This window comes from Solenopsis invicta, chromosome 9 (genome assembly GCF_016802725.1).
Source record: "Solenopsis invicta isolate M01_SB chromosome 9, UNIL_Sinv_3.0, whole genome shotgun sequence".
In the NCBI taxonomy this organism is placed as follows: Eukaryota; Metazoa; Arthropoda; class Insecta; order Hymenoptera; family Formicidae; genus Solenopsis; species Solenopsis invicta.
Window position 1 is genome coordinate 8,053,128 of NC_052672.1, and position 17,262 is coordinate 8,070,389.

At 29.5% G+C, this 17,262-nt stretch overlaps 1 protein-coding gene across 6 annotated transcripts in view; it reads left to right on the plus strand.

The window, feature by feature from the left end:
• The window catches only part of LOC105194038 (receptor-type tyrosine-protein phosphatase mu), a 34,289-nt gene that overhangs the window by 15,294 nt on the left and 1,733 nt on the right, over nt 1-17,262 (plus strand). For 2 of the 6 annotated variants that reach the window (XM_039453459.1, XM_039453460.1), the window contains 20 exons: nt 2,880-3,054; nt 4,002-4,069; nt 4,187-4,403; nt 4,523-4,638; nt 4,910-5,114; nt 5,363-5,671; nt 5,859-6,121; nt 7,287-7,356; nt 7,682-8,220; nt 9,066-9,319; nt 11,827-12,127; nt 12,494-12,565; nt 12,689-12,823; nt 12,894-13,034; nt 13,099-13,293; nt 13,425-13,621; nt 13,707-13,747; nt 15,300-15,514; nt 16,276-16,416; nt 16,493-16,647. In XM_039453459.1, the coding sequence (XP_039309393.1) occupies nt 2,880-3,054; nt 4,002-4,069; nt 4,187-4,403; nt 4,523-4,638; nt 4,910-5,114; nt 5,363-5,671; nt 5,859-6,121; nt 7,287-7,356; nt 7,682-8,220; nt 9,066-9,319; nt 11,827-12,127; nt 12,494-12,565; nt 12,689-12,823; nt 12,894-13,034; nt 13,099-13,293; nt 13,425-13,621; nt 13,707-13,747; nt 15,300-15,514; nt 16,276-16,416; nt 16,493-16,647 (3,809 nt within the window). Of the gene's footprint in view, nt 1-2,879; nt 3,055-4,001; nt 4,070-4,186; nt 4,404-4,522; nt 4,639-4,909; nt 5,115-5,362; nt 5,672-5,858; nt 6,122-7,286; nt 7,357-7,681; nt 8,221-9,065; nt 9,320-11,826; nt 12,128-12,493; nt 12,566-12,688; nt 12,824-12,893; nt 13,035-13,098; nt 13,294-13,424; nt 13,622-13,706; nt 13,748-15,299; nt 15,515-16,275; nt 16,417-16,492; nt 16,670-17,262 lie in introns of all 6 variants that reach the window. The other 4 variants (XM_026138173.2, XM_039453462.1, XM_039453461.1 and 1 more) reach the window with 4 other exon arrangements.

The window sequence follows — 17,262 nt, forward strand, 5'->3', positions numbered from 1 at the left end:
ATTTTTTCGCCCAAGATATTATTATTATTATTATTATTATTATTATTATTATTATTATTGGTATCAAAATTTCCTCTTCGAATTAATACAGCAATGTCTATTTAAAAATTCCCAATTTTCTTTCTGAATTTTCCTTAAATGATTGATTTAGACATCCTGTTTTCTATAGTTTGCCCCTTAGACCCGCAAGAGTCTATGAAATACCCGTGTTTGTTCCCGACCATCCCTTCCAATACCTCGTCCCTACAGATTTTGTTTACAATTTCTTTCCTTCTATTACAGCTATCAATTATGAATTAAATTAATCCCGTCTCCTCCTAATATTAAATTAAATAAATTAATGAAATGCGGTTATTAATCACACATATTTGTACATATGCATACTCTTAGAATTTGAAATATATTTAACGTCTTACAAATCACTCTTATATCAAAATATAATATAATGGCAAAATCTCTGAAAATATTCTTCTGAATAGCAACACAAAATTCCAGTAAACAATGTTTAAAATCAACATAGCCATAACAGAATGTATCGATCAAATTCGTTTATTGTAACAAAATGGGGCAACCGTAATTATAATAAACTTTATAAATCTAAATTTTTATTATATGCTGAATTCACTTAATATATGTTAAATTAGTTTACAAAAAGTCCTAAGTCTCTAAGACTGTTTAATTTCTTTTAATTAATCTGTCTCGTTAAACTTCTCCTAATAAAAAAATCACACTAAGTCCGATCCTGAGTTAAAGAAATTAGGTTCTCTGATTCAAATCAGGACCGACGATCGCACGACTCTTGAAAGGGCTTTAAAGCGTGCTGTGACACGTTGACCCATATTTCAGAGTCATAAAAGTGCATTCGCTCTCGTGTCATACATTCCTCATCCCTCTAGTACGGCCGCAAGATATGCTGATGGCAGAGAATGAGACGTAACAGACGTGACATGACATGACGTGACGTTGGATAAGACAGAGAAAAGCCGTAAAGACGTAAGACATGTTATGTTGAATGTCTCATTTATTAAGTGTGCAAAAAGACGAGGTGAGTAATATTAATATATTACTTTAATGCGTTATAACTAAATATTATTAGATTATCGACAGATTTAAGCGCTTATATCTCGTTTTCTGCCATCAGCCATAAAGATTTCGTTGCGTCCGTCACTGCCTTGTCCAAATCCCTGGTAATTTCCATAACTACCTTTCCTTAAGGCTGGACGTAACATAGACATAGACCTGCTTAACCTTATGTTTAAAAAATAATTTACTATTATGTACAATCAAATTAATACGATACGTTTCGACTTTAATCAATCACCATCCGTTAATGAACCAGAAAGTCGATACATATATTTACATAATTAAAAATAGTAAAACATTCGAATAGATAGACAAAATTATTATGTAAGTTGTTAATGATACTGGACATAAATTATATTGAGCAATAAAATTTAATTATTTTTATGTATAATCGTAAATGTGAAAGTCATTTCCGAAGTATTTTTGCCTACTGAATACGAAGACATTGACTAAACTTGGCTATAATATCAAACTTTCAAGAGAAACGACGATTTTGAAAGTTGCCCTTAATCTCTTAATACCATTTTTTCTAGTCGGTAACCAAAAAATAAATGTACTACACATGACTTCTGACTTCAAGACTTTCCTGGACTTCACTGGACTACATCGAAATTCATCATGATTCATAAAAGATTTTTCTTTATAAAAGGTCATAAAAAGTTTTAATTATACTATTTTTTTAAAATATTTTAAATGATTTTATCTTTGCAAAACGGTACAATCAAAATTTTTGATGACTTTTCTTTTAGAGATAGAATTGATGATTGATTTCAATCGAAAATTCATTAAAAGAGCAAAAAAAAACCTCGAAGCAGCCACTATGGAATTCATCGGATTCCATCGGACTTCACCAGACTTCATCGGACTTCTAGCCAATTGTATTGCAAAATTCAAGAGTGATTAACCCCTATTTTTCTTAACATTGTGATGTAATCTTTGGATAACAAATTTGTGCTCAGCGGATAAAAGTACACCAAAATATCTAACTCATATTAAAAAAAAAAAAGAAGTTTTTTGCACAAGATACATTACATGGAAAAAGAAGCGTCATTAAATTACTATACTTAAGAAACAAAAAATTATACCAAAATAAATCAAAGTACATTTTAAAAGTTGATACTTTTTTGTGACTTTGACAAAATTTAAAAAAAAATTTCTTACCGATTCTACATCATAAAAACCATCAAAAAAATGTTATTCTTTGTAACATACAAATCTAAACAAGAACGTTTTCCATGGTCGTAGCTAGATCTTGGTGTTTTGTATTTACTCGTGTGATTTTATATACTTTCTCAGATTCAACACAAACTGCGCGCCGTTACTTTCGGTCGTAACACAGCTATAACAAGAGTCAGTAATATCACATTTATTATTAAATTAAAATTAATTTATTAATACACGAGCTCACCAGAATCAAATATTAACCCTCTCTCCCCTGAAAAAATTGTAAAAAATTTATTGCGAAAAATATTACCTCAGCCAGGGTTCGAACCTGAGACCTCCCGAATCTCTGGTACGGGTGTCTTAGCCAATTCGACCACTTTTATTTTTTGTGCAAATTTCTCTCGATTGAAAACCAATTATTAAATTATTAAATTATTAAGTTATTAAATTTGTACAACAAATTCGTATCTAGTAGACAAAAATACACAAAAACCATTCAATTGTTAAAATACAGAAACGCATGTTGCTCAGTATAATTTAGTAAAATTTCTAATCGATATAAATCCGATTATCACTTAATATTACGTAACAAAATAAAAAGAAAAGATCAATATCATAATTTTTTTTTACAGGAACACATCAAATACAATCAGCAATCATGGAACAAGTTATTTCGAAATATGACACAAGTGACGAAATATTTTGAAAACATGGAACCTGGTTTTACTTATCATATTCGTCTAAACTTAAATATTTCAGGTGTACAAATACACAGTGATTGGAAAGTAGTTGAGACTAAATGCAATCGTAAGTTAATATTACTTTATTTTATTCAATGTTTATATTTGTTTGCAATTTAATTATTAATAATTTATCAATAACTAATGAATCTCAGCAAATAATGACATATTAATGACATTAAAAGTACGTATAATTATGGCCATTAATGTGAAGTGATCCACAATGTATGTCTTTTTTACATGATCTTATGTCGCAGTCTTAATTATTACCTCTATAATTAATTACTATTCTTTATTATTACATTTACATGTTATCTTAAAATGCCATTTGTAGTAACGTAATTTGCATAACAAATTATATTAAGTTGTGGAAAACGGCTAATGGGTCAAAAACGGATCTTAGTGCTCAATAATAATTTTGGAGAAGAATTTATATATATTTACAAGTTCCCTGAGCTGCGCGCTGCATGTTTGACGGACTTTAAAACTTTAAATAGAACAAGAAATGTAACATCACGAATTAAATTACTAGTCAATTTAATAATTTATTTAATGCCTTAAAAATTATTATTATATCAAGTCGACATCGATTCGATGCAAATTTGATTTTATCATCATTTTTCACTAAAATATATTGTTGTACTCGAGGAAACGAGTACACAGTTCTCTCGCGCAAAAACACTCGTTTTCACGACGCGAAAGGAAAGAACACTTTTTTATAAAAAGGAATACTAACTTTAATCTAATAACTTTATACAAATAAATCGTGGCGAAATTATTCAAAATATCTGACATCTCCGCGTCCCAGGGGCCGTATTCTTGAAAAATAACGTATACGAAACTATACAAAAATACTATAGTATACGTTACATGTATTATAGAGTTTCCTAGTATTTAGCTGTCAAAAGGCTGTCGCAATTTTATTTTTATCAAATTATAATAAAAATATTATTCTAATCTTTCTATCTAATCCAGTGCATAATGCGATTATTCTTTATCCTTATAATGATGTAGCGGCTGAAAATTTCGATATAAAACTAGAAGAAAATGGCACAATAATTGATTTGCGAAACATCCCAAATGTACGTAGACATTTTATATTTCATTCAATTAGATTTTATTTAACCTTTGTAAAATCTTATTTTTATATTTAATTAAATTTAGAAAAAAGAAATTTGTCTTTATTTTTTCTGTTACAGCAAGTGTATTCATGTCCGGAAAAATGGTATCATCTAGTAATTCACAATGTAGATACGAATAAAGAAGTCGTTTCTACAATAGTTTCATCTTTTCCATATTATCAACCTTTATTACCATTCACTTCTTATAATGTGGTTATATCTCATAAAAATTGGAAGTTATTTTCCAAGGAAATTCACACGTTTGCTGGAATTACGTACGATTCAAATTACTATTGTACGTTAAAGAAAATGTTCATTTCTGTACATACGCACTATTGCGTAAATATTTAAATTGTATACAAATTATAAATAAATTATAAATAAATTATAAATAAATTTTTTCAATATTCACAGTCTTAGCCTCTTATAAAGGTATATTGTTGGCTAACACACAACTCACTTTGATTTGGAAGACACTATATAAACAAAGATGGCATGGAACAATAATACAATATGAAGTAAACCTGAAGGTAATAAATATAAATATGTAAGAAAATTGATTATATTAGTTGAAAATAATTAAATTCGTTTCATTGCATTTTAATATTTTTCAATACTGAAGTAGATTTATCAACGATCTCTCAAAATTTTGTAAAATTTCTGAAATATAAATCGCGCAAAATCACATGCATTTGTTTAAAATCACACACATATTATATGTTTAATTTCAAAATTATGGATTACTTTAATTTTAGAAGACTTTAAATTATGTATTATAAGTAGATGGTTGTGTTAATTTAGGTTAATGAGTACTATGGCTGTAGAGACTTAAAATTACCTATACCGGATAATCACATTATTGAAATGTCCACAACAGAGCCAACAATCACAATTCAGGATTTACATCCGTATGCATCTTATACTGTGAAGGTTATAGCTCATAACCCACGTCATTTGATCCCAATTGTAGAGGCAATTGATATGACCTTTGACACAAAACCAACTGGTATATGTATATTACATTATTTATTAGAATTGTTAATGCTACCGATAATACTAACTGTGATCCATTTAGTTAATTATTTATTAATTTCAGTAATGCTTTTTGTAATATATCAAAGTCTTATGTAGTACCTAAATGGATATAACAATACGAAATTTATTTAAACATAATAATATTTTTTTAAATATTCATTATTTAAAAATACATATACGTATAAAAGTAAGAAAAGAGGAAAACTAATGTTTTTATAGAGATACCATCAGAAGTATTTAGTCAGTTGAAAATAGAAGACTGGATTTTATTGTGGAATCCACCCGATAATTGCACGACAATTTTGGGACCACTAATAGCAAAGATAGTAATACAGGGTATTAGTGACGCTGTTAAATATTTCAATGTGATCAAATATAGTATTTCCTATCAACTTAATTTGGATGAATTGAATCCAAAATTAAACGGTTTTGAGCGATACTTAGTAACACTTTACGTAATAAGAGATTACGACAAAAAGGAAAATACCACCACTTATGAAAAATTAGAGTTTGAAACTCCACCAACAGGTAATTGTAATGTTCCTATATAGCAAAGAGCATTCCAGTAGAATATTTCAGCAATGCTGAGCAACTTTGCAACGCTTTTGAAGTATTGTTAAAATGTTGCAATATTGCTGAAATGTTCTATGCTGTTTAGGTCATTGTATTTGATTTAATAACTTTTTCTGTAGTTATAACGTAATTAAAATAACAGCTCCACCCGAAGTAACAAATTTAGAGGTTGTCGAAATTGATACTCGTCAAATGCCTGCCATACACTTGCGATGGCAAAGTCCACTTCCACCTTTCAACGGAAAATTACATAATTATGGTGTTAAGTATAATTGGACTGAAGGATATAGCCCAATTATTGAAGTTGCATTAAATGAAACTTGTGATTTGTGGGATGATTATATATGTAAAGTTATAGTGCTAAACGAAACCCGACACGGTATTTCTTTTTTTGATAATATTCAGGTAAAGTACCAGAGGAAGGCCGCTAATACCAATGTAAATCTTCTAAAGCAGCACATTATTGTCAAAAAATAAACATTGCATTTTATTAATACTGATGAAAATATGATCTACTGAGATAATTAAAGAAATAAAAGTTTGCAATTCATACATCCATGACTTGTTTCTGTTATATAAATTAATAAAAAAAATTTGTTAAATGCAATATTCTTACCATTTTCTTTACAAATTGCGTAGTTTAACAATAGTGAGTAAAAAGGAAAAACACGTGTCGTAAAATATGTGTGAGGTAGTAAGACATTACGATATTTTATATAATTTGCGTTACATTTTAAGAGAAACATTAAAATTACTTTGTTATAGTCGATTTAGATATTGTAGAAATTAGAATGATATCTCGTTATTAGTGCTCATAGTGTTTTTATAAAAGCTAAACTTTGAGATAGCGATTTTTATTGATGGGTATTCTCTAGGTAATTTTGAGAAATATGTTAAATATTAATTTTTTTAATTTGTTCTATAGCTTGAAGGTCTTGGATGTAACTTTTAAATAATGCAATTGAATTTAATGTGTATAAATTCGACATATAGATTATATTACGTAAGAGAGAGAAGTCGTTAGATGTGAGTCATTTGCATTACGAGCGTAAGACCACTCTTGTAACTTTACAATTTTACAATAGATGTTGCATAATGCATTTTAGCTGCAAAAAAATTGTTTTAAAATTATTTCTTAAGCCAAAAAAATTACTAATAAAAAATTTTTTTTTATAAAATATACTTTATAAAATATTTATAAAATCACATTGTATTAGTGTGTAAAATCTACAAATTATCATTAATAAGTAATTGTTTATAATTAAAAGAGCCTCTTATGACATCAGTATTTTAGGACTGCCTTATTACCTCACATGTATACTGTTTTTTATAACGTCTGATGGAACACAGTTGTATTCACATTTCTAGTTAGTATTTTCAAAGTGTTTGTTTAAAAAATTTGATCCAAAAGTAAAGTAGTATGTTGGCATCGGCGATCTTCCTCTATTAAATTTCACGGCTTTTCTCATACTTTTAATAAACACGAATAATATATGTAAATATATATAAAATAAGTAACAGAAATTAAGCGGTAGGTAAAACTTACTATAATACAAAATATATGTTATAGGTTTTCGCATGCAATGTGAACGTCACCAAGCCAGGAAAATCAGTTTACGTACATGAGCTTCCAAATCCAAGTAAAATTTCAAGCTTAATAAATAATTTATAAACTGAATATATTAAATTCGAAATTAATCATAATTGATATAATACGTTAATGTTGCATATTATAAAATATTAAAATATGTTTTCCTCCCTTTCTTTTGATGTGACTAACATCTTTTTACTATGAATACTTACTTTTAAAACGAGAATTGTCCTTTATTGCCGTTATGCTCATACTATATTGTGTCTAATAAATAATTATTTAATAGTTTCTTAAAATATATTCACAATAAATTGTAAATTAATATGAATATTTTTCCAAAATAATACAAATTATAATCCGATTTTACATTTTAGTGCCGGATGAACCTGGGAATTATACTTTTACGATCAACAATAACAGTGTGGTTGATCTAAAATGGCTTCATCCCTGGAAGACAGGTAGTCATCTTGAATATTTTCGCATTCGAATACAAGTAATCTCTTCAAATCTGAGGCTTTTCCCGTCTCTCAAGAACGAAATAATAAAATATCCGGTAACACAATACAACCGTACATACAGCAAACGATTGTATTTGTTCCCATCGACACGATACAAGATCCATATTGAGGCTACAACAATTACAAATAAATCTAACAGCACAAAATTTGTGGAAATTAATACATCTTCAGCCATAGATTTTGATGGCATTCTAGAAGTCAGGAATGATGATTCGAGTTCCACAATATTAATAAATATACCATCAGTTTCAAACGATACTCAAGATAGTATGTTGCACATCATAATAAAAAGCTCTAATTATACTTGCGAACGATTTTCGGAAATACCGGAGGATTTACGAGCGCTAGCAAGCGTGAAGGTAAATGAAATGGCTTGGCAAGCTGCTGAAGTTACGGTAAGAATACAAAATAATTGTGAATTATATGTATATATAGAAAAAAGAAATATATATATATATATATATATATATATATATATATATACACACACACATATATGTATATATACATATATAAAAGTAAGTGTGGGACAAGTCTAACCTATTTGCAGTTTTTATAAGGCACAGTTAAAATCTGATCATAAAACCAAAGACATGAAAAGATAATTTAATTCCCTCCGTTTTTGATTGAAACCATTTTGACGTATCTCTCACCTGTGTTGAATTATAATGGGAAATGTAAAAATGATTTTTCCAGTATGATTTGGAATTACTGGTTCCAGAACAAACCACCCCAATAGGATAAAGTCGTTTCTTCGTCAGAGATGTGAAATTATGGATCATGACCCAATGTGGTACAGTCGCGAATCAATTTTTAGTAATCGCAAAAAATTTTTCAACTTTGATAAAAACCAAAATTAAATTTCAAAATAAACTATCATTATATTAAAGTCCTTATACATATCGACACAAAAGTAATTTGTGTCGATATAAATATAATTAAAAATATTCATCAGAAGTAGAAAACAGTGCATTCTTCACACATTAATACCACAAATTTTTAAGTAATTGATTAATAAAATTAAAGAATAGAAAGCGTAAAATAATGTAAACAAATAATTTAATTCCTCTATTCATTTTCTCATAATCTCTGAAGAGATTGGTCGCGGATATTTGGCATTTTAATAGATGGATCACGATCCACATAAGTTTGAAAAATTCTGATCTAAATAATCTAGATTTTATATAGATAATGACGATCATTGTTCAAAACCAAATATCTTTGCTTTTGATTGTGACAGACAAAAGAGTTAGCTGGTACACAATTCAGGGTTGGCGACAATAAAATTTACGGCAATGCGTTAAATTGCCCATTGCAACCTGATTTTTATGAGATAGTGGTTATTATAACCGAACAAAATTCAACTAGGCCAATTATGCTTTCAAAATCGATCCGCGTCAATAATGTTCCACCGACGCTTTATGCAGAGTGGCTAGTTGCCGTACCCATTATATTATTCATCCTGACATCAATAGCATCTTATTTGTACCGAAGGTATAATATTTTATGTTATATTTTTTGGAAATTAGTAATATTGTTCTTATATCTGTTTATTAATATCTAGTGTGTAAGCGTTTTATATACACTCTTTGACAAATGAGTAACGCACAAACATAGTCCTTTTCAAATTTCCCACTTTACTTTCCACTGTACAAGTACTTTGAAGGAAAATCAACTTAGAAAAATAAAAGTAAATACTTTGCATTAAGTAATCTTAAGAATATTAAAACTTATTTATAAGTTCGCATAAGCTGTACAAAATAATAAGTTCAAAAGTAAATAAAAGTTAGTCGAAAATAAAAATTTTATATGTGCCAATTATTAAATATGTTTCTTTACATAATATACTTGAAAATACATTATAACAAAAACGTGTATAAGGAAGTGTTGTCAAATGCGTACCACTTACACTATTTTTTATTATATTTCACATTTAGTAATGTTTAGGAAACAAATCAAAGTCTGAAATTGTACAATAGTTCGATATTTCAGTTATCTATTATATTACATGTCAAATTTTTCAGTGTGTAATAAATTGATTTATTATAAGTTTTTCTGCAAAAAGAATTACATAATTTAGAAAATTAGTTGCCTAAAACGTTTTTATATTCTCTTAAATCGTATCGTTTTCAAAAATATTAATGAAAGTAATTAAAAGAAACAATTAATAATTATTTTATCAATAATTCATTGAAAAAGACATTAATAAATATAAAGACATAATATTCAATAAATTAAAATTATGAAAAAATAAGAATGCTGAAATAAAACTTAAATTTGTTTTTGTATTGACATATTTTTATTCACAATTATTAATTTCATTATTATCACTTAACACTCTTACATTAATATTATTTCTTTATAGTAAAATGTGGTATGTATTGAGGAATTTGATAAAAATCTTGAGTTAATTTATATGAAGTTTTATTATACGGAATGGCCAAAGTTCCGGGACGGTAAAATATCTCGAAAATTAAGCATTTTAGGAAAAAATGTTTCAGACAAAAGTTGTACGGTTTCAAAAGATTTATTTAATGATCTTATCAGTTTGACATTGGATGGCGTCGCCAAGGTCAGATCAAAATCACATTAACTTTTTTAAATGGAACACCCTATTTTTGATCAGAATCTAATAGCTGGAGTTAAGACCTTTCCAAAACATTACAAGAAAGTTTATTTTCGTTGAGTATTTTCCGAATTGTGAGGCTTGAAAGCTACGGTGTACTGTAACTTTCAAGCGTCACAACTCGGAAAGTACTTAACAAAAATAAACTTCTTTGTAGTGTTTTGGAAATCTCTCAAAATCGACTACAAAAAAATGCAATAAAAAATATAGAATGTTAAGGAAGTATACCGATACCCTTTAATTAGGAAACTACCGATACTCTAATATTGTATCTTTTATTGCATATTCTTGTAACTTATTTCGAGACTTTTCCAAAACACAACAAGAAAGTTTATTTTTGTTAAGTACTTTTCGAGTTGTCACGCTTGAAAGTACACCGTAGCTTTCAAGCCTCACAACTCGGAAAGTACTCAACTTTCTTATAATGTTTTAGAAAGATCTCGAGATAAGCTACAAGAATATGTAATAAAAAGTAGGCAGTCCCATTTAAAAAATTGAAGGTGTTCTTCACGTGACCTTCAAGCAACTATTCAAGGTCAAATTAATGACACCATCTTATGACCCCCTTGAAACCATACAATTTTTGTCTAAAATATTTTTACTGGAAATGCTCCATTGAAGAATTATTGAGGTGCGTTTTTTAAAATGAGACATCTTGTATATATACACACACAAACACACACGTATACAATAAATGTAAAATGTTCTAATGTAACAAGTTTTCTTTTATAACATTTTAAAATAAAATTTCATAATTTATAATTAACTATATAAGTTGGTGGAAACTTTATATCAGATATATCTTCTCTAAAATCATATATCATGCACAAAACAAAATAAAATCTGTTAAATTTTTATCTATATTATTTATTTACATTTCTTTTCTATGTTGATGATATAAGTAAATAAAAACGTAAAATATTAAAGAGGTCTCTTTAAGATACCGGTACCCATTCAACAACTATTTCCTATGTATGTATATTACGGACACGCTTACTTTCCTTAGCATGGCATGCTACTAGTCGCAAATTACATCTCATGTAGCGTCCGAATATAAAACTACAAAACTACAAACAAACCATGTATTATGAATGTATATAAAAATCATAATATAATTAATTTAAAAATAATTGCGCACATTTCGTTATGTTCTGCAATATTTTATGGTTTCGATTTTGCTATGTTGCAAATTCTTAAAAAGATTGTTGTACAAATTTCTTTTACAAAGTTATAATAATTCAAAAATTAATAATTCTATACTTGTGCGTAATTTTCTCTTGTTAAAGAATGTAGAACTTGAGCTGTTGAAATTATATATTATATTATGATAGAACATAAATTAAGTCTGCTACAATTATACATACAATTGTTCCAGAAAAAAACAACAACGGAATGAAGAACAAATACGAAACGAAATAGCTTTGTGGCAGGAATCCGTGAATTGTGAACACGAAACGACATTCACAATATCGAATAGAATAGAATTAATGGAAAGTCTGTCTCATATTTATGAAAGTATACCTTCATTGCGGACGAGTACTCCGGAAGCGTTGGTAACTGCTACTATGCACAGTGAAGAAGAGGAGGTGGAAATGATATCATTGGTAAAGGTGAAAGATTTTGAAAAATATGTCAGACAAGCGATACAGTCAGGATTATTTGATAAGCAATACAAAGTAAGTATTTGACTTTCATTTTAATTGTATCAAATTGTCTCTTAAAAATATTCGGAAAATTTTACAATTGTACGATTAATTTAAAATGACGTCAAATTTCTACAAAAAAGATTTCCATATTTTAAGCAGAACAAAGTTGTTTCCATTACTTTGAATGACTATGCTAGTTTATAATTATGTAACATATTACATAATAACATAATTTTGCAATATTCTCTCGAGACGTTTTCAAAAGAACCAGCCATCTGACAGTGGAAAATTTCCGCTCAAGAAATGTATTGACACAAGAATCTTATTGCGTGTAAGAAATTTAATCATAAACGCGTTTTACTTATGTAGTAACGTATTAATATCAAATTAATATAGGCGATAAAAGAGATGATGAAAAAATATACGGATGATGCTTATCCCGATTACAATAACGCTAATTACATCACTGTAAGTGCTGAAACTTACGATTAGTAAAAGTATTATTACATTGAAATGCCAGTTGTTATACTTCTGTATTTATTTGATGTTAAAACAACAATTTTTTAATTTGATTAATAATTATTCAAAAAGGGTTATAAGACAGAAAAACGTTACATCGCCATGCAAGGGCCCGAACCAAATACTGTCACCGATTTCTGGCGCATGATTTGGCAAGAAAACGTTCTTATTATTTGTATGTTGACAAATGTAGTCGAAAATGAAAAGGTAATCCTTTTACTTGAATAAAATTAAATTCTTATTTTCTTATAAAGATCAAGCTTAATAATTTTTATAGACAAACTGCGAGCAATATTGGCCAAATATTGACAAGAAGCTGAAGTACGGCGACATTATTGTATTAAACGAAAAGCAAAATATTTTTGCTGATTACTCTTTTAGAACTTTCCAAGTGACTTATGGAGAGGAAACTCGAAAGGTACCAACATTTTTAAATAACTGGAAACAAAACTTTTAATAAATAATATGTCGATATTATATAGATAGAACATTTATATTACACGGCTTGGTTGGACTACGAAGTGCCATTAAATACACACTCAGTAGTCACATACTTGAAGAAATTGTTATCGTTATCACCTGGAGATGGACCCGTGGTAGTTCATTACAGTGGCGTTGAAAAAACAGGGATTATCATTTTGTGCGACATTTGTCTTCGTCGAGCAGCGATCGAGGGGGTAATGATTACATTCCGTTTAATCATTTTTGTAGTAATACCGTCTGGATTAATTAATTAAATCAATTATTTACTAATTTTAACACACGAATTGTATTAATAATCTCGATTATTTGCAAATGAAATTGTCAGGAAGTTGATGTTTTCGCCGAAACGATATCCATTAGAAGCGAACGAAATAACATGATTAATAATAAGCAACAATATCTCTATGCGCATTTGGTGTTAGTGGAATGTTGGTTTTCCATTTCAACTACAATTCTGTGTAATAAGATGTTAATTACGCAAATCAAAGAGTTGAAACAACAATCGCCGGCTCTCCAGCAAAGGTAGCTTAGAAGTTCCATCTTAATTTTTACCTTTGAGCTGATTAAGCTAATGTTAAAAAGTTATTTATTATTCCATAATCTTTAGATTACAGGACACTGCATGGCAAGATGAAATCTTGGGACAAGGTACATCTCCCTTATTTCTGTCGGAGGGTAATCAAGTCAAAAACAAATTTCGAGATTTTATTTGAAGTTTGTTTGCTTACATTGAATTCTAATTTACAAACTTTTAAATACTAAGTTTTGACTATTATTTGTATGATGAGTAGATCATGAAATTGAACTAGTATTTTGTGTAGTAATCAATCTTAGACATAATAGAAGAATTGAACATACTACTGTGTCCAAAAAGTAAGGTGACATTACATTTTAAATCTCCCGCGCGCACGGATTTGGAGGAATAAAATTTTTTTAGGTTGGTAGGACTGTCTTTGACACCCAAGAGAAGTAACACGTCAAAATATCCATTAGTGTTTGAGATACGCATTGTTTTGTGAACTGCTAAAAGTGAATTTCTCGTTTTTTGCCATGTCTACATTTGTTGAGCAAAGAATTTGCATTAAATTTTGTTTGCGGAATCAAATTTCTGCTGCAGAATCGTTGCGGATGCTGCAGAATGCCTTTGGCGATAAGGTTATGTCGAAAAAAAATGTATACAAGTGGTACAAAGACTTCCATGAAGGTCGAGAACGTGTTGAAGACGAGGAGCGTTCTGGGCGACCATCAACCGCAACCGACGAAGCTTACGTCCAAAAAATTAAAGATTTGGTGTTGGAAAACCGTCGTTTAACCATTAGAGACATTTCTGATGAGATTGGCATATCAAAAGGCTCGGTCAATTCCATTTTGAAGGATGTGTTGGCTCTCAAACGCGTCAAATCTCGACTGGTACCAAAATCATTGAATTTTTTGGAAAAAAGGCGCCGTGTTGAAGTGTGTGAAGCAATGCTTTCCGACTACATTGACAAGACAAAACGCATTATCACTGGAGATGAGACTTGGATCTACGCTTACGATCCTGAAACAACCGACCAATCGAGTGAATATCGTGCCAAAGGTGAGCCGAGACCGAAAAAACCACGTCAAAGTCGCTCAAAAATCAAGGTTATGCTGACTGTTTTTTTCGATTATCGTGGTGTTGTGCATTACGAGTTCCTTCCGCCGGGTCAAACAGTCAATAAGGAATATTATTTGAACGTTATGCGTCGTTTGCGTAACGCTATCCGACAGAAGAGGCCGGAATTGTGGCGAAACAACACTTGGTTTTTGCACCACGATAATGCACCGTCACACACTGCGCTGATTATTCGTGATTTTTTAACCAAAAACTCGACTAATATCGTTCCACAACCACCGTATTCACCTGATTTGGCTCCATGCGACTTCTGGCTATTCAGCAAACTCAAGCGGCCGCTCCGGGGACACCGTTTCGAGTCGATAGAAGAGATTCAAGCCGCTGCGAAGAAGGAGCTAAAGGCCATTCCTGAAATCGATTATTACAACTGTTTCGAAGATTGGAAAATCCGTTGGAATAAGTGTATTATATCAGGGGGGGGATTACTTTGAAGGGGACGAAATTGATTTGCAAGAATAAATAAAGAATTTTCGAAATAAATGCAATGTCACCTTACTTTTTGGACACAGTAGTATTTAGAATAAATTAATCGTTTTTTTACAGATAAAGTGAGTAGAGTATATTTGAAGAAATATCCGATATCGGACGGGCAGAGTGATTATCTACCCGCCGTTTATGTAGACGGAGTAAAACTTCAGAATCAGTATCTAGCTACACAGCTTCCCATACAATCAACGATCGAAACATTCTGGCGAATGATTGCCGAATACAAAGTTGAACTTATTCTCATGCTACAGCCGTCAGATTTGAAAGATCCTGTACGTGTATCTTTTACATATTAATTCAAAACGTAAAAAATAGAATGCATTTGCAGATTGTATCCTTTAAATCTAAATCAATGAAATCTTATTAAATTGCAGTGCTATAATTGTCATCATTGTCTTTCAGTGATTCCAATTAAGAAAGGAGTTTTCTCACTGAATAATAGTATATTGTCACCGAAATACAGCGCAAATATTACTGATTAATATAGTTATGAGTCTAAAAATCAAACTATTAACTATCTTTAATAAATAATAAACTAATTCCGATTTAAGTATATTATACACTTATGGCGAATATTTTGTTTATTTTATTATATATAGCTTATTATATATTATATATAGCTCAATTTATACGCAATTATTTAGATAAAATAAATCAGTCACATAATTGAGACAATTTATTGAATACATCAAACAGTATAAAGTATGTCAAAGTCATAAAAAAGATTACTCAACATAAATATTTTTATGTACTCTCTAAAACAGAGACAACGAGTTATTGACTGTAAGACAGTCTGATCTTATTGTCAGTGCTGTTATATTTATAACTATATCAGTCAGTGACATACATTCTTCATTGATAATACACTGATTTCAGTCCGTGACAGTATCCTTTTCTTAATCGGAATCATTGAAAAAAACTGAATAGTCAATGATGATCACATCTGTAAGTATTATATAACACTGCAATTCAATAAGATTTTACTAATTTATATTTAGAAAGGAAATATGATTGTGTATACTTGAACTTTTAGACTTACTATGAGATTGTTCCTACAAGCGGTGAGTTTGAACCAACCCCATATTTGCATATTACTGCGAAAGAAGTCGTGAAGGAGAAATATTATAATCACAATATTATATATCACAGATTGTTGCTCGTTGACAATTTCGAGGTACATCAAATCACTACCATGATTTTGCAGTTTCTATTTGTCATTACCTACTCTACGTGATGATCTTTTGTCGCAGAAACCTCCAAGAAAACAATATGTGACTATAATGTGTTTAACGGAATGGAAACTTGGAAAAGATCAATCATTGCCCCCAGTGAGGTCGATGGTGACCTTTTGGCAAGCAGCTGAGAAGATTGCAAGAGGCAATGGACCTACTGTCACTCTTTGCCAGTAAATAATAAACCATTATTATGTATGTATAATTTAGGGATGTGGAAATTGTTCAAATTCAAATCGATAGAAATTGAAATCAAACACAGTTTGTTCGATTCAAATTTGTTTTCCGATTCAAATAAATCGATCATTTGGAATCATCGACAAAATAATTTTAAATTATCTTTAATATATTAATTTATAAAATTTACAATTTATATTTTTTGTCTGGTGTTTATTAATCATTCATTAATTCATAAACTTTCTAATACTTAACATAGCATTCTTGCATAATACAATTTTCTTGTTGAAACATTTTTTCAAAGTAATTTTCTCATTAAAAAAAAAAGGATTTGTAACATTATTTAAAATATCTTATTATTATATTCAAAACAACGTAATGTAAATGTTATACAATGTGACTTAAATTCGATTTACATTCGAATTAAAGACATTATAAAGAGATTTATATATGAAGAGATTCATATACGATAGTTCTCCATAAAAATTTCAAATTCGATTCAATTTGATTTCGAGCATATTATAAAAGATTTGATTCTATTCGATTGCAAAGATTGAGTCGCACATTATTAGTATAAAATTATTTAAAACTTATGGGAAAACTATTACACT